The sequence below is a fragment of the Micromys minutus genome (genome assembly GCF_963924665.1).
Source record: "Micromys minutus genome assembly, chromosome: 12".
Lineage (NCBI taxonomy): Eukaryota > Metazoa > Chordata > Mammalia > Rodentia > Muridae > Micromys > Micromys minutus.
Window position 1 is genome coordinate 19,997,231 of NC_137981.1, and position 22,207 is coordinate 20,019,437.

The 22,207-nt window shown below is 42.4% G+C and overlaps 1 protein-coding gene across 1 annotated transcript in view; it reads left to right on the top strand.

Annotated features, from left to right (window-relative positions):
* The window catches only part of SH2D4B (SH2 domain containing 4B), a gene marked incomplete at its 5' end in the record, with an annotated part of 77,976 nt that overhangs the window by 51,134 nt on the left and 4,635 nt on the right, over positions 1 to 22,207 (top strand). The window contains 3 exon segments of the mRNA XM_080925868.1: positions 4,147 to 4,363; positions 6,570 to 6,694; positions 21,960 to 22,180. Of these exon segments, the coding sequence (XP_080781994.1) occupies positions 4,147 to 4,363; positions 6,570 to 6,694; positions 21,960 to 22,180 (563 nt within the window).

The window sequence follows — 22,207 nt, forward strand, 5'->3', positions numbered from 1 at the left end:
AGTACTACTCAGCTATTAGAAACAATGAGTTCATGAAATTTCTATGCAAATGGTTGGAACTTGAAGCCTTCCTTTTCTAATGTAGTTATTTAATCCTCTGCTCAAAACCACAGAGAGATGCTTGGTTTGGTGACTCATACCAGCACTCAGGAGGCAGAGGCAGACAGGTCTCTGTGAGTTTGAGGCTGGTCTAGTCTTCATAGCCAGTCCCAGGCCTATCTGGAGAGATCCTGACTCAAAAGAACCAAAAAAAAAAAAATCACAGATGGCAGAAATTAAATGTTTATATACAACACATACACAAACACACAGATACACACTCATGTACACACACATCATATACATGCCCCCACCCCAATCTTTCAATCAATCAACCACTGTAATTTCTAAAAGGCAAGAACCAGACCTTTAGGTCTCACCTTCTACTTAGTCTCAGTATAAAAACTGACCAAGGGAGCTTGTGATTGGCTCAGTGGGTACAGGCAAAAGCTGCCAAGGCTGAGGACCTGAGTTCAACTCTTGGCATTCATAATGTGAAAAGAGAACGGAGTCCCACTGTGGTTCTTTGACTTGTATGAGCACACTTCACTGCCCTCACATGCTCCAGTAAGTAAATAATGATAGTGACGATGATGGTGATGGTGGTGTTGATCCAACCTAATTGTACAGATTTTGCCCATTTTTTCTCTCTGAATTTATATGTGGTTGCTTCAGCCATTTTCCTTGTTCAGTGCATTCCTGGTTTCTGAGTCTTCCTTCCCATTCTCAGGTCCCTCCTAGTGCTATTTAGCACAAGCAACCTCTCTAGAGTACAGACAGAACTCTGCCCACTAGTGGCTTCCAATTGTCTTTTAAGACAGCATTAGAACACAATAGCTACAAGTTCCTGGTCTTTAAGTGTCCTTCTCTGCCTTCCATGTATTTAGTGATGCTGTACTGTTTGTTCCAGGGGGGACACCTCCCTGTGACCTCTGAGATTTCTGTACTAAGAAAGCTCTTCCACTGGCCACTGTTGGTCAAATCTCTTGAATCTCCCAGGTGTTAGTTTAGCTCTCTCCCTCCTTCCAGAAGCTATCCATATCTGGGTGAGATGTTCCTCCTCTGGGGGCCCTGAGGTCCAATGCACATCCCATCGTAGTGCCACTGGTTAGTGCAGTTTTTTCCCACTAGACTGTAAGTTCTCTGAGGGCCAAACACTGTAACCGGGTCTCCTGGAGTTGTATGGTGCTTGGGTTGTATAATTTTTAGTGGTAGCACTCTGCACTTAGAACTGGCACATGTAGACAACGAAATATAATGAAATGAATGAATGACTATGCCATCATTCATTCATTCATGTTTTTGAGACAGCGTTTTTTTTTTCTTTTTATCCCAATAAACTTTTTTTTTAATTGGATATTTTTAAATTTACATTTTAAATGTTATCTTCTTTCCTGGTTTCCCCTACAAAAACATTCTGTCCCCTTTCCCCTGCTTCTATGAGGGTGCTCCCCCACCTAGCTACCCACCTATTCACCCCTTCCTGCCTCCCCACCCTGACATTCCCTTACACTGGGGCATCAAGCCTTGGCAGAACCAAGGGCTTCTCCTCCTACTGCTGCCTAACAAGGCTATTCTCTGCTACATATGCAGCTGGAGCCATGGGTCTGTTTATGTGTACTCTTTGGATGATGGTTTAGTCCCTGAGAGCTCTGGTTGGTTGGTATTGTTGTTCTTATGGGGTTTCAAACCCCTTCAGCTCCCTCAGTCCTTTCACTAACTCTTCCACTGGGGACCCCATTCTCAGTTCACTGGTTGGCTGTGAGCATCCACCTCTGTATTTGTCATGATTTGGCAGAGCCTTTCAGCAGACAGCTATATCAGGCTTCCAGACAGGGTTTTCTTATAGAGACAGGCTGTGCTGAAGCTCAAAATCCTCCTGCCTCTAGGGTCTTAGAGGTGTACGAGTGTCTTACCATACCTGGCCAACATGTTATTTGAAGTGGCGACACCCTTTCAATATGCCTCTTTGCACCTCTAGAGCTGTGCAGCCACTTATACAGGTTCTGCCAGGAGGGAAAGCAGACATTACTGTGTTTCCTCAGTGTTTCTGGACTAGACCAGCAGTGTGTCACCCTTGCACTAAGGGTGGCACCATCTCCATTTTCCAGGGAAAGAAAAGTAAAAAATAATATTGTTCCATAGCAGGTAGGGGTTCAGGAGCAAAACCTCTGTCTGTCTGTCCTTCTGCATCATCTCTTAGGGACTGTAAACTCCATGCGGTTGTTTGCCTGTGTATGTCAGAGGCTTCCAATACTTCACTGCACAATGATGGTGAAGTCAGTCCTGGACTTCCTGACCCTGTCTAACCTTCTTCCTACAGTGCAAGCGGGCTTCACAGAATTCTTGCTGCTGGAGACCTACAGACCAGCCATTGGATCACTGGAGCCTGGAGTTTCTTCCTAGAATGGGCTCCTCACCTCCTTTCTTTAGAAAGTAATTGATCTTTCCAGACAATCTTGTTCATTGTCTTTTGCCATAATTCACAAGACTCTAATTCACAAGGAAAACAGATTTATTCTCTGCCTGAGAGCAAGTAGAGGCAGAGAGGGGACAAAGGAACTGATCTATTTTAGACATTTGTTTCCCAGAAACTGATCTATCCCTAAGAAAATTAGTTCTAGCCTTAGAAAGGTGACTTCAGTGTCTCTTAAAGGCCCTATGCCCCAACATGAGTTTTGGTGGGAGCAGACCACCTCCTTCATAGCACAGGCAAGGCTGGTTCTCCTTAACAACCCTGGTGCCTGTACATTAATGCTGTGGACTCTGGTTTTTCTTCTTCTCATTTTAAAACAATACTCGTGACCATTTTCATTAAGGTTAGTGCTACTTCTCTGTCTTTTCCTCAGCTGGATCAGAGCGGTTGAAAGGAGGGTCTGCTTTCATGAGCCCTCTTTGTCTAGCCTAGTATAAAATGCAGAGCCAAATTGTGGAATGCTTTTTAAACAATTAATTTTTAAAATGTGTGTGGTGTATGAACACATGTGTGTGTGTGTGTGTGTGTGTGTGTGTGTGTGTGTGTGTGTGTGTGTGTATGCTGAGACTGGTGGTTGATTTTGAATGTCTTCCTTTATTACATTTTACTTTGTGTTTTGGAACATTCTCTCCTTGAACTTGAATATCACAAAATCAGCTAGAAAGCTCCAGGGATTCTGTCTATGCCTCCAAGAGCTGGATTTCTGGAACATGCCACCATGTTCATTTTTTATAAAGTGTTAAGGATGGAACTCATGTCTTCATTCTTGTCTGGCAAACATGAGCCATCTCCCTAACATACTGGATGCCCTTGTCACTTAGAATGGTATCTTGTCTGTCACATCTGTTTCAGACACTGGAATTGGGCAATAAACAGGCCAGATAAAGCTTAAAATGTCCCTGTAAAGCTTAAAATGTAGGAGATATTATGTGTGTGACGTCACTCTGTAAATGCTTCTGTAGGGAGAGACTATGTGCTTGGATCTGGGAGATGCCAAGTTCTCAGGAAAGGTTCCTGACCACCTGTAAAGGAAAAACACTCTTTGTGGACTAGAGCTATTTACCTGTGTCCTTCAAATTCTGACTAAGTGTGGTTTCTAGATAGTTGGAGGAACCGTTGATGCTTATTGAGTAGATAGAAGAAGATTTTCCTTTTGGAAGGGGATGTGGTCTTCAAGGCCAGTGTAATCATTATTATTGCGCAGTTTGAAGTCTTGGGTCAGCTTCCAGAGCTCTCTGTTGAGAAATATTGAATTTTAAGGGAAGGTAAAGGCCTAGCAAGAAGTGGTCAGATTTCAGGATGACCAGTTCATACAGAAACTCTTCATTCCAATAAGCTTTGCTTGGTCTCCATTTTCCCATCCCCAGACTTTCCTTAATAGCTACACACACACATGCATGCATGCATGCACTCGTAGAGGCATGCTCACATACACTTACAAACATACATGGCTGGGAGTGCTTTGTTATATTCCTAGAGGAGCCAAGTGTCTTGTAGACCACAGAGTTTTTCGTGGCCAGTTCTAGGAAATCATGGAATTCCAATTAAGTTGTATACAGTGTTGTCTGTGCTTAAATTAATACACAGCTTGGGCTATGGGCCAAGGCTGACCAATCTATTTTTCTTTCCAGTGCGTAGATCCAAGGCAGCTGATGAGGAGAGGAGCCGTCGTGCTCAGCGAGCCCGGGATGAGTACCGGCGCCACTCACTCCGAGCCATCCAGAAGGGCACTGTTGCTGGTTTAAGCACCATGTTCCAAGAACTTGGCCAGAACCATGAACAGGAGGCAAGACTCTATCACCAACTTCCTGGCACCAGTCCACCATCACCTCTCACAGGACCTGACAGGTATGTTAGGATGGGAATACTCCAAAGAGAACTGTGGACCCATGAAACAAGCTCTGTGGGTCTTAGTATAGGCTCTGTCTGTTACTTGTCCATCATTTGACTTCCAGGGTCTCACCATTCCAGTGTATGTAATGGGTAGAACATAGAAATAAGGAGGGCTCTGGACTTTTCAAACAACTTTGCAATTTGGGGGCTAAATTTTCAGAGGTCAAGAATTCTTGTCACCCTTGATAATCTAAAGAAAGCTGTACAACCTCATTCCCTCAAAATCTGCATATACAAATACTCCAAATGTTTTCATAGTTTTACACTCCTTGACCTTAGTCAAAATCTTGTAATGAAAGACCTAATATTGAATAAATATGGCCTAATATCTGGGAACTAGGACCATAGCCTTTTTTAACCATGGATGGAGCTGGTTTGTACCTACTTTGAACAGCAGGTTTGCAGACTGGTATGGGTAGGTTGAGAGGTCCTTGAATACATTTGTGTCTCTAGAGAAGTTGTTTTCCAAGGACATTTCAGTGACAACCTATGATTGGCAAAGCCAAGAAATACTAATCACCTGGAGCCTCTCCAAGTTCTGCCTATCTTGCCATATAGCCCTGAGATCTGGCCTCTTGTCTCATGGCCTCTAGACCATTCTTGTAGAGCAGCTACTTCCTGTGGAGCAGAGATGTGGGATTGCATGCCTGTGGTGGTTCCCTTGTCCCCAGGGAATGTTCAGGAGTCATTTCACCCTCAGATAATGTATTTTGTCTAATTTCCTTCTGACTGGACTGTCAGGTTGTTCATAACCCACTACTCTTTCTCTCTAGAGTTTAGTAAGAGCTGATTCTACCTTTCTATCTTCTTCCTCATCCTTCCTTCCTTCCTTCCTTCCTTCCTTCCTTCCTTCCTTCCTTCCTTTCTTCCTTCCTTTATTCTTCCTTCATCATCACTTATGACTCCTAAACTAGAAGATCTAAGAAGGTCTGGTGTTCATAGAGACATCTGATTCCTTCCTTGGGCACTATCTCTTCACTCTATCACCATAGACACTGCTCTCAGCTTCTTATCTCTACTTCATCCTAACTCCTGGGATTTTTTTGTGTAGTTTTCAACAACAACAACAACAACAACAACAACAGAAACCAACCAAGCAAGCAAGCAAGAAACCAACCAACCAACCTAACTAACTAACCAACCAACCAACCAACCAACCAACCAACCAGCCTTGCTTCTTCTCTGTTCTCTAATAGCCACTTTGTGTTCTGCCATGTGTCTTTGCTATTAGTCATCAGAGACTCTTGTCAGTCTATCAGACATTGCTATTTCAAATCTTTTTACAACTGCCAACAGGGTCCTGTGTATATAATTTTGTGGAAATTAACTTTATGTTGGCCATAATCTGCAAAGACATTCTCCTAAGCAGGGTCTTTGCTCCAGGGCTGTGGGCTTTTGAGATTCAGTGGTCCTGCACAGGGCTAATACCAATGCTTTGCATCTTTATGTTTTTTAATCCTGGCCCACCATTTTTTTTTTTTTTTTTTTTTTTTTTTTTTTTTTTTTTTTTTTTTTTTTTGCTGTCAACCTTGTTTGAGGAAATTCAATGCTCATGTGTACCTATGAGCCAGACTAAGCAATTCACAAATATAGAAGGACCATGCTATCTTCTTTTCTATTTGTGGTCTAGTCCATCTTTTCACTGTGTGCTCCATGCTCTCTTTATCCATATCTATGATTTCCCTAAGTTAAAGAAAAAAAATTGTGATAATCCTTTTTCTCAATTTGTCATTTATCTTTTGGGTTTTGGAGGTAGAATACTCTAGCATGCAGAAATGCTTAATTTTTATGAGATAAATTTCTTGTGTGTTTTCTGAATCTGGGAGAATAATTAGAAATGCCTCCTGGTTTCTATGCTTTTAAAACTTTTAATTAATTAATTAATCAATCAGTTTATCACACATATACACACACATGCATGCACATATATACACACATATATATCATGCATGTGGAGGTCAGAGGACAAGCTGTGTAAGTCAGTTCTCTGCATGTGGGTTCCTGGAATCAAACTCACATGGTCCCTTTTGGGAGCAAATGCCTCTATCTGCTCTGCCATCTCTTTCCACTCAACTTCTTCCCTTTCTCCTCCCTATCCCCATCCTTTCCTTTCTTTTTCCTCTCTGATCTTCCTCTCTACCACTCTCTTTCTGCCTTGCAGGACCTGGGAGCGACCTCTGCGTCCACTCTCCAGAGAAGTCATCGTGCGCTGGTTCAAGGAGGAACAGTTGCCTCGCCGAGCTGGCTTTGAGAGGAACACCGAGTCCATCGCCCCCTGGTTTCATGGTAGTATACTTTCTGGGGCCCACTGCAGAGGGTGTTCCCATGTCTAACTCAGACGGAAGAAGTCTTGGAGGGTGGCTGAAACTAGAAATGTGGAGAACATTGGGGTATATGTTGCCTCATTTCTTACTCCAACATTTGGCAGGAATACACAAGTCCAGGTTTACTAGGATGCTGGACATGTATCCCCCCCTGTCTTCTAGGGAGCTGTGAACCTAAGCCTCATCTTCTGTTGTCATCGGCACTTAGCCTCTTTGGTTTTAATGTCACCCACCAGGCTATACCTTTGTACTCATTAGACCGTGAGCCCAGGATCCCCAGACTACTGGTGAGTGGGGCCCACACTGTACCCATTATCAAGTCTGCAACTAACATGGGAGGCTGTTCACTCTGAAAAATTCATTTTGATTAGATGCCAGATTGATGGATGAAGAGTTCAGAGTCACTTAAGTGCAGAGCATTTGATGAAGCAGCTCTTTAGAACTCTTTTAATCTCTTCATTACAGATAGGAAACCAAAGCTCAAAGACAGAAGGGTGTTTCCAAAAAGGACTAGATGATGTGTAAAGTTAACATCAAGAGTGAATCTCTAGGTCCATAACCCCTGTTCAGAGATCTGAATTCGCAGGAGCTTCACATAGGGAAACAAACATGACTGTGGCTTCACCAGAGATTTGCTATAGAGAATTCTCAATAGCTTCTGGCATTGAGTTCTCTCAACATTAGCTAGCTATTGCTACATAAAAAACAACTTCAAAGTACCATACCTTAAAGCAAGTAGTTCTTTTATATTTCTTCACATGTGTCTGAATTGGCTGGAGAGTTCTAGTCTGGTTCAGATGATCTTGGCTGATCTCACTGATGTTTCTTTGGGTAGTCAGAAGGTCACCTAAAGCCAAATGGCCTAGGAGAACATCCTTTGTGTTTATGTGAACCCTTATATTCCTGCTGGCTAGCCAGATGGTCAAGATTTTTCACCTCAGTCTTATTCCCTAAGCCTTCCTTCCCTTACCAGCACTTAGTTCAAGTTAGGAAAGCTTAGCACTCCCCTTGTCAGAACCAACTTCCCCTGACACTGTTGTTGCCCACTTGAGCCCTATATGCCTGCTTCCCTGCTGTCAAATCTCCTAGTGGAATGAGGAGCCTTATCTGGCCTGTGTTTCCCGTGTTTGTCTTGGTGGCAAACTGTTCTCCTAGTTCAGACCAGGTTCTGTGTCCTCTCAGTCCTATCTGGTGAGGGGGATGAATATAGTGTCATGTGAATGCAGAGTCTTGATGGTTGCTTGGCATCTGACAAAGGAACACCCTTATGGGCATGTACTGGGTATGGCTCTAGCTCTGAGAAAGGGACCAGAAATGCTTAGCAAGAAAATGTGCTAACTGAGCAAAACTATCTGCATCTTTACTCTAGTCTGCTGGATCCCAAAGAACATTCGATCTCTGAATGCAGGCTGCAGGCAGCTGAGATGAAGTACAGATAGGGCTTCTGAAGGTCACAAAGGTCAGGGTGCTTCCAGTTTCTCTTGCTCTGTCCTCTTTGTGGCTCATCCTACACAAAGAATTCTGGATCTTTGAAAAATTCAGTCAGATCCCATCACATTTCTGTTTTGTTATTCCTTACTTATACATGTATAAAACACACACACACACACACACACACACACACACACACACACACACACACACACAAACACACACACACACCAAAACCAAAACCCCTCTAAATCCTGGTCCAGTGTCCACCAGGCCTTGGTGACAAGTTGTGCACCAAGCATGTCAATCATCTGCACCCCCTTGCCCAGAACTCTGGCCTTTCTTTTCTCCTTGAATGAGCTACCCTGTTTCCCAGTGCAGACCCTTTGTCCTTGCAATAATGTCTGCCTTTGCTCTGTCTCTTCCCAGTGCTTTGCCTCGCATACACAGTCTTATTTTTCATCTGCAATATCTGCTCCTCTGAGAAGCCTTTCCTGGATTGCTTTCCAAGGCTATTTTCTTGAAGCTCTGCCAATTTGTCTTCTATCTTTCCCAAATAGCTCCCTTATGCTATTGGTATTTTCTTAACGTTCATTGTCTATTCCATATGAGTGTAACTCTGCAAAGCACAGTGCCAGCCTGTGTTTCCCAGTAGGCATCTATGGAGAAATGGGTAAAGGTAGGGTGGGCATTAGCTCTCAGTCCAGACTTTCCAGTCCCAAATAGCAGTTCTTGATATTCAGCACTGGGTCCTTGTAGCTGTATGATAATCCCACCACAGAGTTTAGTAATGGTTTGACAAGCCAGAGCTGTACAAGAGGCAGATGCCTTTGTTTTTTAATTGGTGATATGCCCAAGAGATACAGTACACATGCCTTAGGCACATCTTTTTCACCAGTCACCTCTACCTCCCAGCTGCCTAGGGGTCAGGTTCAAAAACACAGCCAAGAGAAGCTTGCTCTCATCCATTACCGTCAGTATTCTTAACTTCTAGAAGACCGCTAGAACATCTCCACTATGTGGGGCACAGTATGCATGTAGGCTTTATTGCCCTCAGAACACAGGCACCCAAAGACTCAGTGGTTGCTGCCAACTAAGGGTGATTTTGTACCTCTACTCATGCTTGCTGACCTAGACATTTAGGCCTCATACTGAGGTTTTCTTACTATTGGAAAGTCTAATGGTTTTATGGCATAAGAAAAGGAAAGACTGAGTCACACAGTAGTCTCAGATTTTCTAGATGGAACAGACACCTGCCATGATTGCACAGGTGTCATAGCCAGAGGCAGCCTGGTGTCTGTGGTATGGTTGGGACTTTTGAATAACAAGACTCTTGTAACTACTTTCCACTTTTGGTGATCTTCCTTCCCTTAGGCCTCCATATATTCAAAAGAATCATGGGTAGCTCTTCATGGACCAGAGAAAGAACTCACGGTGACTGAGCCACGTGCTCCTGGAGCTGATATCAGAGCCCCCCTCCATTCTATAGCATTGTATGGACTAAAACTCTTGGTGAATCTATCATTTGGACCACTACCTTTTTTTCACCATATGTATATTATTACCACCATGGAAGTAGCTTATGATGTCTTAGGTGGCTGCAGAGTGGAGCTCAAAAGTCCCCATGGAGGTGGGGTTTGGTGGCTCTGCTTGTTGCTCAGAGGTGCTTTTGGTAGCTAGTCAGGGAGATACAGTGGAGGTGATCACATTTATCTTTTATTCTTGTTGGAAGGTCTTAGAGGTTTTTATTTTTTATTTTTTATGTACAAAGACTGGTATGGTATGGGTAGACTGTCTTGGATAATATATTCAAGAAGGGTTACTTGGTTCAACTTAATGAAGCCTGTGTTTACTCTGCATATAGATAGAACACTGCCTGTACATGTTCAGCAGTGACTCTCATAGAGTTACTGGTCACCCATGTTGCTTTCAAATGCCCAGCTAGGGAAACAGAAATGTATCTTTAGTTTTACTTTCTATTACAGTGGAGAAAAGGGTAAGTTTTATGTTGTCACAGAACAAATAGAACCTAGATTTAAGTCTTAGAATTTATGTAACTGACTTCATGTTTTCCTGACAGTTTCTGCCATAAAGCATGTAGGGAGGTTGTTAACACATGGAACTGAACTACTTGGTGACCGAATTGTCATCAGTCTGTGACAGAAAGAAAAAGGCTCACATACGGAGGATGGCCAACTACCTTTGCTTAGAAATATACCTATAAATATACCTTATAAATATACTTATGCTATATTTATATTCCAGAATTATACTCCTCTTTAGTTTTAGTGTCAAAATGCCACATTTTTCTGAACTGATGGCGATAATTAACAGTGGCTACTTTAATAAATCGCACTTTTATGTAAAGACCAAACGCAAGTAGTCCAATTTTGTCTCTTAAGACATTTGTGTGTGTGTTTAACTTTGTTCATTTCTAAAATGCTAAAGTAGAGAATATCTGGAAGGTCCCCAGTTTTTTTCCAACATGGAGATTTCCTGGGACTGCTCCTGTAACAATCTCTACAGAGTCAGAGAGCTTATTAGCCCATAGGTAGCCTGTAACAGTCTGTTAACCCTTTCGATAGGGACCCTGATCATGCCATGGATGGTCAGGCATCTCAGCTGGAGACATCCTATTTTATGTAGCTCTCATTTTCTGGGAGCACAGGATACACTTAGATAAGCTCTTGTCACAGTGATGCTGTAAGCAGAAGAGAACAATGAGCAACATTTGAGTTTCTTGAGGTCTATGCTTAGGACCAGCACACTGTCAGTTCTGCTTCATGCAGATGGTCATATCTTCCTCCTCCTCTTTCTTCTATTCATCCTTTTCCTTATTCTTCTTCAGTAAGATATTGCAAAGTTATAAATCAAAGGGCGTGGACCTAGCAGGTTAGGAAGATCTTGAGAAAAGACTTTACCTCTTTCAGGAAGTACAGTGTAACAAAATGAGTTCAGTGCACAGATGGGAAGACAAGTGGAATGAAGATTGTCTTCCCCCTGGGACCAACGTTGGAAGTTAATCAGTCCTCTGTTTAAAAAAAAAGCAGAAAAGCAATCCCTTTTCTTCTTTTCTCATTGCCACATTCTAAGAATTATGAGAGACTTGAAGTTCTTCCTGAGGAGTGCCAGCACATAAGCTTGGCTCTGGGAAAAGCTATTTTAGGACTTCAGTGTGTGTGTGACATTATTGAATGTTCTCTGTTGGAACATTGGCTCATTCAGAAAAAATTCCTCTTCCTTAGCTTCACTTCTAGAAAAGATTTAAAATGTGCTACATGGTTTATTGTCTTGGTAATGACCCATGGTGGCCTTGCTACTGCCCTTGGGGCTTGGCACAAAAAAGGGTTATGTGATTGACAATGTGTGTACCATTGGTGAGTCCTGTTGAATTCTGCTCAGATACTGGGAGTGGGTCTCAAGAATAGACTCACCATAATTTTAATAAAGCTGACATGACCCAGGCGACATGTTACTGGTATGATGCTTATTGTGAGAAGCACTAAGTATGAAGCTGGCATTTCCCATCTTTGCAGAAAGTGCTGTCTTCAGGGAGTCTAGAAGTTAGGATAGCTTTCCTTCTGGTGTTCCACCTCCATGTAGTGCTTTATGTTTTACTCGTACTGTGTAGTTTGATATACAACATACCACATCACTGTCAAGGGCTTCTTGAAGTAAGCATGGACATCCCTTTACAGGTGACCATCATGAGGACCAGTGAGCTGGAGGAACTGACCCAATCTTTCCCCACCAGTAAATTCAGGAGTTTAAACAAGACACAGGATTTTATATATTTTATTTTTGAATGTTTCATTCCTCCTAGAATTCTCTGCTATCTGGGAATAGATATTAGGATAAAAATATCCTTAATGGGTTTATAAATGCTTAATGAGTATCACTAGTGGTGCAGCCTGTCTCTCACTCTTCCAGCTCCATGACGTTGCAGAACAGAGCTGATATGCATCCTATAACCTAACTTGGGAATGTTGTTTGTTCTTAGTGATTTCTTTCTGGGTCTAGAATTTCCAAGACAGATGAAGAGAGTGAGCCCATGAAATAATTACCTTTAGCTTTCAATATCAGTGGGGAAGAACTTGGAGTTAGACTTTGTAAGGATATTTGTGTTCATGGATGGAGTCAGGAATAGTTGCTGAGATTTCAGGACCATGAAGTCAAGCACTAAAAATTTATGTGAGGCAATAACCAGCATTAGGCACATATAACAAGCAGTTGCATTCTGAGTGTTGCAAGTATTAAATTTTACAAATAAATGCAACTGCTTGTTATATGTGATAATCAACATAGTATTCTTAGAAGGTGAATAATGGCACTTGAAGTATTTACCAGTGACTTCATACCTCCAGGGCACATCCACACTATAAATCAGTCTTCTCACTCAGATAAGAAGGAAATGATGTCACCAAAGGAAGATGATACTAATTTAGCCTTTCTGCTTAAAATATAAAAGCACAAATGAACAATTTATTTGATTATGATTGTCTTAGTTAGGGTTGTTTTGGTGTGAAGAAACACCATGACCAAGGCAACTCTTATAAAAGAAAAGCTAATTGTGCCTGGCTTACATAATCAGAGGTTTAGTCCATTATCATCATGACAGGAACCATGACAGCATCCAGGAAGACATGGTGCTGGAGGGAGGAGCTGAGAGTTCTATATCTTGATCCAAAGACAGCTACAAGAAGACTGACTCTTCCACACTGAGCATAGCTTGAGCAAAGGAGATCTCAAGCCTGCCCTGACAGTGACACACTTCTTCCAACAAGGGCATGCCTACTCTAATAAGGTTACACCTCATAATAGTGCCACTTCATGTAGGTCAAGCATTCCAACACACAAGTCCATGGTGGGCATTCCTATGCAAACCACCACAATGGTCATTATTTTGAAGTCGTTTCTAAGAGCCATAAGTTGTCACACAGGCCATTTGGAGGGCTGGTACACATGTCTTTTAAAGAGCTCTGAGACCCTCTCTTGAGCAGAATTTGAAAAGATAAATCTTCCACTAAAACGAAAAGCTTTCTTGAGGTGTAAAGAGTAGGTCACTTGGATCTATTTTCTTTGTTTTTGTAGTGCCAAAGATTCAATCTGAAGGTCTTGCAGATGTGAGGCAAGCATTCTTCCAGTGAGCTATGAGCTCAGCTTCTTTTTACCAGTTTTGTTTAAGGTATTCCACTAAGAAATAAGAATTGTTTTCTTTCTTTTTCTGAAAATGTGCATTGGTTAGATAGGCCCAAAGGGGATTACAAAGAACAATATTACTTTTGCTTAAGAAAAGCAGATTGTACTGGTATCCCTAAGGTCCTGACTTTCCTTTAGTTGTCTATAATTCTAGTGCTGGCTCTGCTCCAAAGCCCTGAATATAATACAGAGCTATGTATTTGGGCACACAAAGACATAACTTAGTTCCGTGGCTTCCATGGATGGGGGGGGGGTGTGACTCCTCTCTCTCAAGCATGCACTGGGATGTATCTTTGTGGCTATGCATGGTCACAACTGTGGGAGTATGGTAGCTTTTTATATTTCAACAGGATTTTGAACATATGCTCTGTTTTGGCATTATATTGAATACACATTGGCTATCCAGTATATCACTTACTCCTCACACAACTTGGTGGTCCAAAGAACTAAAGCTACTTGCCTCAAGCTACACTACTAGTAAATGGGCATGGAGGGATTTACGTTCAGTGATCTGGGTTTGGAATCACTGGATGGTGTAGTTCAGCCACGTCACCATCTCATTAGTGAGGAAACAGAGTCAGAAATGGCCTCAAGGAACACAGTGATGAAGAACAGCCCTTGTAGGTCCTGAACATCAAAATGATGGTGCCTTTAGCACATACTCAGTTATCCTGGGCTGTGGGCTTAGTTGTGTGGCTTGTTTCTGCCTGGGACTTGTTGCTTCTTCTGAGATTGGTGGCATCCCCTCATCCATGCCCCCAGGGAACTCCTAAAGCTTGCTGTCTGAGTTTTATGCAGTCTGCAAAAGTCTTAGGTAAAAGGCTAAAAGCTGGGACCTTACTAGCTTTGGGGGTTGTTGAGTTACCTGAATACGGGCACTAGGAGGTCAGCTCCCTGTGTTAAGGCATTTAAATAATTTACAAAAATACATGCAGTTGGTAGAGAAAAGTCATGGAGATTTGGACAAAATTGGAGAAATGGAAGTCAGGGCCTGATTTAATCAAAACACATCACCAAACAATAAATCAAAGAGTAGCAGGCTAATAACAATAAGTGGTTATAAAAGTCAGAGACAGAGGGCTTTGGTCAGGGTTATAACAGACTTTAACAGATGCTGCACCCTACACTGCTGGGGGTCCGGTCTCTACTGTGTTAGAATTTATCATGGAAAGAGCTGGGGAAGAGAAGGACGGTGCAGAGCCCTCAGGAAGGAGCTGAATTTTACTCATGGGGACCCCAGTCAGTTCTCAGAGGGAACTTTGCTGTAGAATGGAGCAAAACTGTCTCCCACCCCTCTTTTTGCCTTGTCATGTGATCTCTTTTGCATGTACAAATTTGATTTCTCTTCTTCTGCCACACCGTTTCCCAGCCAAAGCCATTCACCAGAAGTGCAGTTGATGAAACTATTCAATCTTGGACTTCAGGTTTCTCAAACTCTGTGCCAAACCAGTCTTAGAGCAAATAAGTAACTAAACAACTAGTTGATTACTCAGGCTACACTTAAGTCCTCATGAAATTTATGTTCAGTTGCAGGTGATAGAAGAATGCACAGCAACACAGCTACAAAGAAACTCATCTAACATGACTGAAAAGCAACCCCCACATCCGGGTCCAGTTTCAAGCTTTCCCTGAACTGAGGAGCGTGCATGTTGTTTAAAGTGCCATGCCTACTTCTCTCCCACGTTCAGTGCGGCAGCAGGGAGGGCATGCTTTCACTCCACAGCCCTAGTATTCCTGCTTGTTTGCTTTGTCGGCTCTGATTTCCTTATAGGATCAATCCTATAAGTCAAGCACTGTAGCCTGGTAGATGAGCTTCCTGATTGGGCTGTCTAAGATTGTCTAGAACAGCGCCGGAGAGATGGCTCAGTGGTTAAGAGCACTGACTGCTCATCCAGAGGTCCTGAATTTAATTCCCAGCAACCACATGGTGGCTCACAACCATCTGTAATGAGATCTGATGCTCTCTCCTTATGTGTCTGAAGACAGCTACAGTGTGCTCATATATATAAGAATAAATAAACCTTAAAAAGGAAAGTAAGCAGGTTACAAATCTTTAAAACAAAGATTGTCTGGAACAGGTGTTGACAGAGTCCACCCCTATTAAAACTGCATAGACAGAAAGAAAGGGAAGGTCTTACTCCCTTTGGCAGAAGATGGTAGACAAGACTGAACAGGGGAGGCTGATCTCTATCTACAGGAGAAAACAGCCTGGTCTCTGCTCTGATGAATTGGGTTACAAGACTGACAGTATATAAGTCATTATGCCATAAATGAATCCATCTAGTCGAGGTAAGTCCCATGTAGCCAGCTTTAGAAATAATTTTGCTAGGTGGTGTCTGTCGCTCTGTTATGCACACATTGGATGTGTCTCAAAGGTCCATATGATAAAGACTGTTCACTGGGTGGTGTGCTTGGAAGGCAGACAAGCCTCGGGAGGCTATTGGGAGTGTGACCTTGAATGTGATGATAGGTGAGGTTTTATCACTCTCCTTGGGTTTCTCCCCAAGAGATGAGCATGTTCCCCCCTTCCCATGGCACCCAGCATCTCTACCAGAGATCTACCTGGTCTCCCCGACCATAAGGAAACTTGTCTGTTTTTATGCTGACTATCTAAAGTGCTTTTTGTTAGAGGCACTGACCTGCACAAGTGGCCTTAGTGATTAGAACCTGGCACATTAGCCGTGAGCAGACAGACAGTCAGGTGCAATAATGTCTCCTGTGTATAAGTATACCTGGAGCACAGAAGCCTGTTCACTAAAACCCTTGTCTCAGCAGTTAGCCATGGCTCAATTTCATTTGGAAGGATAAAAAGTGAACACATTTGAACACATTTATCACAATCTCTGGCTTTCAGACGCTTTGAGGAAACCGTTGAGAATGAAGAGCTTAATAACTCCAGCCTTCTTAATGATATTGTCTGCAGAGTGTGACAATAAGAAAGGAAAGTCACAAAAAAGAATGAGAAATAGCTAAGTGGCAATAGGGGAGTTGCCAGCCGGTGAGGCGAAGCTGTGGCAAAAGCTTTAAGAAATATGTGTGTAAGATAAATTGAGACTCATAAAAAGGGAGCTGGGGCAGCTGGCCAGCCTGCATGCCTTTCTTTCTCACACTGGCAGAAAAGTGAAAAGAGCTCATTTGGTTACTTGGGTGGCTTTGGTTCCTGGCTAATGATTTCCAAGGATGGAATTGGGGTTGAAAAGCAGACAGAACCCTGGGTCAGGGTTGAGGCTGTATTAACCAGCAGACTCATGGGTCTATTAGAGTATGGCAACTTTTGGGACTATGAAGTGCCCTCCTTTTGCTGAGGAAATGTTTTGATATCAAACATAATGCTCATGGTATTTGAAAGTATCTGAGTGGGATTTGACACCCTAACATAATGCTCATGGTATTTGAAAGTATCTGAGTGGGATTTGACACCCTAACAGGAGTTAGGGGTGTCAGGATATGTCTAACTTAAGGTCTATACTTAAAATGCAGCACCAGATCAAACTAGGTGCTGCTGGCCCCCTTCACTGGGTTGATGACTGCAAATGGCAGATTTTGGACAGTAAGGTCTTACTGGTGGGAGGGTGGAGATGGTTTGTCTTGTCTTCTAACTCAGCGCACATCTCTATGTCTGCATTGTCCTTCTGCAGTAACCAGTAACCCTGGGCAACTCCTAGAAAGGGCTCATCTCCCAATAGTGGCCCCATCATTTTCTGAGGATGCCCAATAGAGGGCACTGTGGTTATTGGGCTGCTATGAGCTCAGGATACCTGCAGGGAGATTAAGGTGTCCTCTTTAATTCCCACTAAGGGTTCTGGGAGGCATGGAAGCTGCTTGCTTTGGGGCATTACTATAGCTGTGACGCTTGAAGTGTGTAAAGGAGGACAGGATCAGCTGGGTTTGTGTCCCACTTACAGTAACAGCATCCCACTTCCTACCATGGCCACAGCCTCTATGAGCCTCTGCAGGCAGTTCACTTAATATGTCCTTTATGCTATCTGTGTCTGTGGGTTCTGTATCCATGGATTCACCAACTGAAGATGGAAAAAAATTTGTATCATTGAATTAGACACTATGTGCCATCTAGAGATGACTTAAAGTACCCAAATATGGAAGGTTTTTCATAGATTATGTGCAAATACTGAGTCATGTTGTGTGGATGGATCCTGGAATCACCTTCCTCAGATATACCAGGGCCACTGAACTTAATGTCCCAGCATCTGGTGATGAGTCTGTATTTGAAAGACTTCAGAACTGAATACTGTTTCCTCTTTGTAGATGCTAATTGCTATCTCTTCCCCACATCTTACCCTTGGGCATTACTTCAGCTAGGGTAGTTAGCCTTTCCTCTCAGTCTGTGCCTAGAGCTTAGGTTCTGGCTCACCTATAACTCAGCCAGCTGAGAAGCTTTTATGCACTTCTGGGTTGAGTCTCCTTGGGGCAGAAACTGGCTGTGCTAATCCACACTGTGCTCACACAGTTCTCCTGTTTCTTGCATGGGAGGTTCTGGGGGAGTATAGACTGACAGTCAGACTTCTTTTCTCTCCTGCTGTGAGACCTTGGTTGGTAACTCAGTCTTCTTATGCCTCGTTTTTTTACCCTGCAGAAATGGTGTGTGTGTGTGTGTGTGTGTGTGTGTGTGTAAGTATCTGTCTCAAAAGACTAGCTAGTGTGAATCTTTAACAAACTTATGCTGGACACCTCTCAGAACTGTGGTAGGCACAATGTCAATGTCTCATATATACCAGTCATGGAATTGCACTTACTCTGAGCTACTTATTGATAATCCAAGTTCAGATACATTTCTAGACATGGGAATAGAATAGAATAAAATAATCCTGGAAAGTCATTGTTCTTATAAGTCAGGCTTGTGCAAATATAATAATTTTAATATAAGCTACTACAATTGAAACCATACATTTAATGCAAATTACATGATGTGCTGTAGTAGTGTGGTCTAAAATTTTTTTGTTGTTCATTTATTAACATGTTTCTAGTCTGTGCCCATAATGGGGGTTCTCAGCAGGTGATTGTACTTCCAGGGGACAGTTTTGGTGGTAACAACTGGGAGGGTGTTTTGGCATTTGAGAGGAGTTGTCTCAAATACAAGTAGTGCTCAGGCTGCTAAGTCTTGATCTGTGGATCTATGTCTGAACATCTTGCTGTATGCTTGCTTGTACAGGTTCCAGGGCTTTGTTCTCTCTGGGGCAGTGAGAAAAGACAAAGACAGAGAGACACTCAGACAGAAAATCTGGGATTATGTGGACTGGGCTCTCTACTGGAGAAACTAGAGCACCCCAGCTCATCATGTTTATTATATGGAGGTGAAAAAGAAGGCTGGGTCATTGCCTACAGCTGAACAAAGAGGAGATGTTATTACAGAGTCTGTAGTATACAGCTGGACTGAGGAGACAGGTGTGGCTGGAACAGTCTTTGTATAGGAGAAAATGTCAGGCTATAAGTATCTGAAGGGAGAAAACTGAAACTAAAATGGACATTTTCTGTACATCAACATCTACAGATGGCCTAGAGAAGAAGGCCTTGCCAATGTTCTCATCCCCACTGAGAAGGCTTTGCCATTCCTCTAAGGCTCTGAGCTTACAGAATCCTTGACACGGCCATGTCAACAATACACATTCCCTCAGAGCTTCACTCTTCACAGCTTCCTCTGTTCCCTCCATTGTCTCCTTAAGATTCCTCTCCTCTCCTCTCCCCTCCCCTCCCCTCCCCTCTCCTCTCCTCTCCATTCCTCTTCCCCCATTCCCCCTCTCCTTCCCCCTTCCCTTCTCCCCTTCTCTTCTTTCACTGTCCCTCTCTCTCTCCCTCCCTCCTTTCCTCCTTTCCTCCCTCCCTCCCTCTCCCCTCCCTCTTCTTTTCTTCCTTCCTTCTTTCTTTTGTGAACAAGAGCACACCTACTCCAACAAGGCCACACTTCCTAATAGTTCTATTCCCTTTTGACCAAGCATTTGACGCTATAAGCCTTTTGCAGGGGCATATTTCTGTATCTTCCTGAGTTTTGATTCTGTTCTTTGTAAAGGTGGCCCTGGATGGTCTCACCTTGGCTCCTTGTAGTTGTATTTAACCCTCCAGATTCATTGAGTCAGCCTCCTAGTTTTAAATTCTTACAAGCATCCTTAGATCCACCTGTCTATTTCTGTCTTTGTCCTCCTCTGTGGGCCATTATGCCACCAAAGTCTTGTGCTAATGTCTTGTTTCCATCATTGTCTGTAATTGCAAGTTGTCATACTCTGAGCCGAGACTGGGTAATCCATAAGGAGCATCCATTTATTTAATTATGGTACTGAGGACTAGAATATACAAGGTCAAGTAGAGGGCATTGAGGTCAAGAAGAAAATGTTAAGTGGACACAGCAACAATCTTGAGTCCTGTGTGGTGTGCTTCTCTTCTATCTGGTGGGATCCTGGTCCCAAATGCTTTATCTATAATTTCTTTTCTTTCATTTGTTGGTTGTCTGTTAATTCGTCAGTACTTCATTAGTTCTGTAATTTGAAAGGAGTCTCAACGTGTTTATTTTTCAGTTCATCTTGTCTTTCACACTTTGCTGATTTATTTTCCTCATTCACTTTTCTGCTTCTATTATCCTTTGGGTTCTATTATCTCCCTGTCTTGGTTAGCTTTTTGTCAACTTGACACAGCTAAAGTTATTTGGGAAGAAAGAATCTCAATTAAGAAAATGCCTCCATCAGATTGGCATATAGGCAAATCTATAAAACAGGGTCCAGCTCTCTGAAGGGCATTGCCAGCCATATTTAGGTGGTTCCTGGTGACCCAAAAAGGAAGGCTGCATAAATCACAGGGACCAAACCCTTGTTCAGTTTCTGCCTCCAGGTTCCCTCCTTGAGTTCCTTCCTACCCTGATTTCCCTACCCTGATTTCCCTCAGTGATGTACTGCAACTGTAAACCAATAAAACCTTCCTTCTTAAATTGCTTTTAGTGTTTATCAGGAAAATAGAAACCAAAATAAAACACCTCCTCCCTTAAGATCTTTCTTCCTCTTCTGCATGAATGGCTCATGCAGCCAGTCTCTGGATAGATACTCCAAAATAAACACACACATATAAAGATTTGATGCTAGGATCCATATTTGAGTGGAAAAACACATGTTTGTCTTTCCAAGTCTGGGATACTTCACTCAGTATAATATTTTCCAAGCATCCATGTTCCTGAAAATTCCATAATTTTATTTTCCTTTATAGCCAAATAAAATTTCACTGAGTATAGGGGCTGAATATTCATCATCTATTGCAATTAATCTTAAAAAATCTTGTCTGATCTCATTGTCCTGGATGCTTACTTTTGTTTGTTTTTAGATCGACCTACAGCATGTACTCACCATTCCTTTTGGATTCTCACATTCTCTGCCCAGGGTGTGTGTGTGTGTGTGTGTGTGTGTGTGTGTGTGTGTGTGTATTCTGAAATATATCCTTTATTAATCAACTCCCTCAAGTTACTTTTCTGAGGATGACTTTATTGTACCCATCCCCTTAAAAGATTGTCTTATTAAATGTAGCTGTTTTGCTTTTTGCACACTGACTATATTAATTTAATTTCCTATGGCTTCTATTACTGCAACTGAGAAGTTACCCTGTTTCATCTTTATTGGAAATCTGCCTGCCCTCCCTGGTTGACAAAGGGAATATTAAGTATCTTTGTACACCTTTACCATATGTCTTTGATAATTCTCAGCCACTTGGTATTAAGTACTGCTTCTACTCGCTCTCTCTTCTCCTCTCCTTGCCTCCCTTCTAGGATTAGAATATACTGTTCTCTATGTCTCCGAAGCTCCTGAGATTCTGTTCATGTTAGTGACAATACATTTATGTGAATGACCCATGAATAGACCTTGTTATTCTTTCAACACATGCTTCCTGTTAACACCTTACAATTACTCCCCTTGTTGTTTACACATAATCTACCAAGCTATCATGTTGAACTTCTTGTTCCTCTCCAATATCTCCATGCAAATATATCTTAATCTCCCCTTTATTGTATTTTCTAGCAGTTCTGTCCTTTTGAGTTAACATGGTGTAGAGCAAAGAACTCTGCAGTTGGAGATCTGAAGACCCAAGTCCAAGTCTGGACTGAACCTGAAACATTACCATGTCCTTGGTAAATCTTGATCACATACAGGGGCCACTTGTGCCTCAGAACAGCTGTGAAAAAAATTGTAAGCATATTCCAGGCATTATGATCATGCATTATTTTAGACTGAGCTTTGTTGCTGACAGTTTTGTGTTTCAATGTCACAAGGTTGAACCCTCCTGCTTTAGGGGGGAAAACATTTAGGTTTCATCTACTGTACCAGGTAATTGTGGCATGGTCCTCCATCACTGTGGCTAGTCATTAACTCTGGGCTTTAAGGCTCTCTAGTATTTGTAATCAATAGATGCTATAATTCCAGTTCATTAGTAATTCCTTGATTACCAAATTAATCCAAATTAGTGTGGTTTAATTTGGGGAAAAGCAGGCTGCACTCTGGTCCTTGTCGAACATGGTTGGTCTATAAAATGAGCCAGAGAGAAAGAGGTATTAGATAATTTGGCTGTGAAGTAGAAGAATTTCTTCTCATTTTCTTCTTTTGAAATAGGAATTATTAGCCGAGAGATTGCAGAAGACCTTCTGGAGAATATGACCGAGGGAGCATTTCTAGTCCGGGTCAGTGAGAAGATCTGGGGTTATACCCTGTCTTATCGCCTGCAGAGAGGCTTCAAACATTTCCTTGTGGATGCCTCTGGGGACTTCTACAGCTTTCTGGGAGTGGACCCTAATCGTCACGCCACCCTAACAGATCTCATTGATTTCCACAAGGTAACTCTCTTTGAAGGGTTAGTTGGG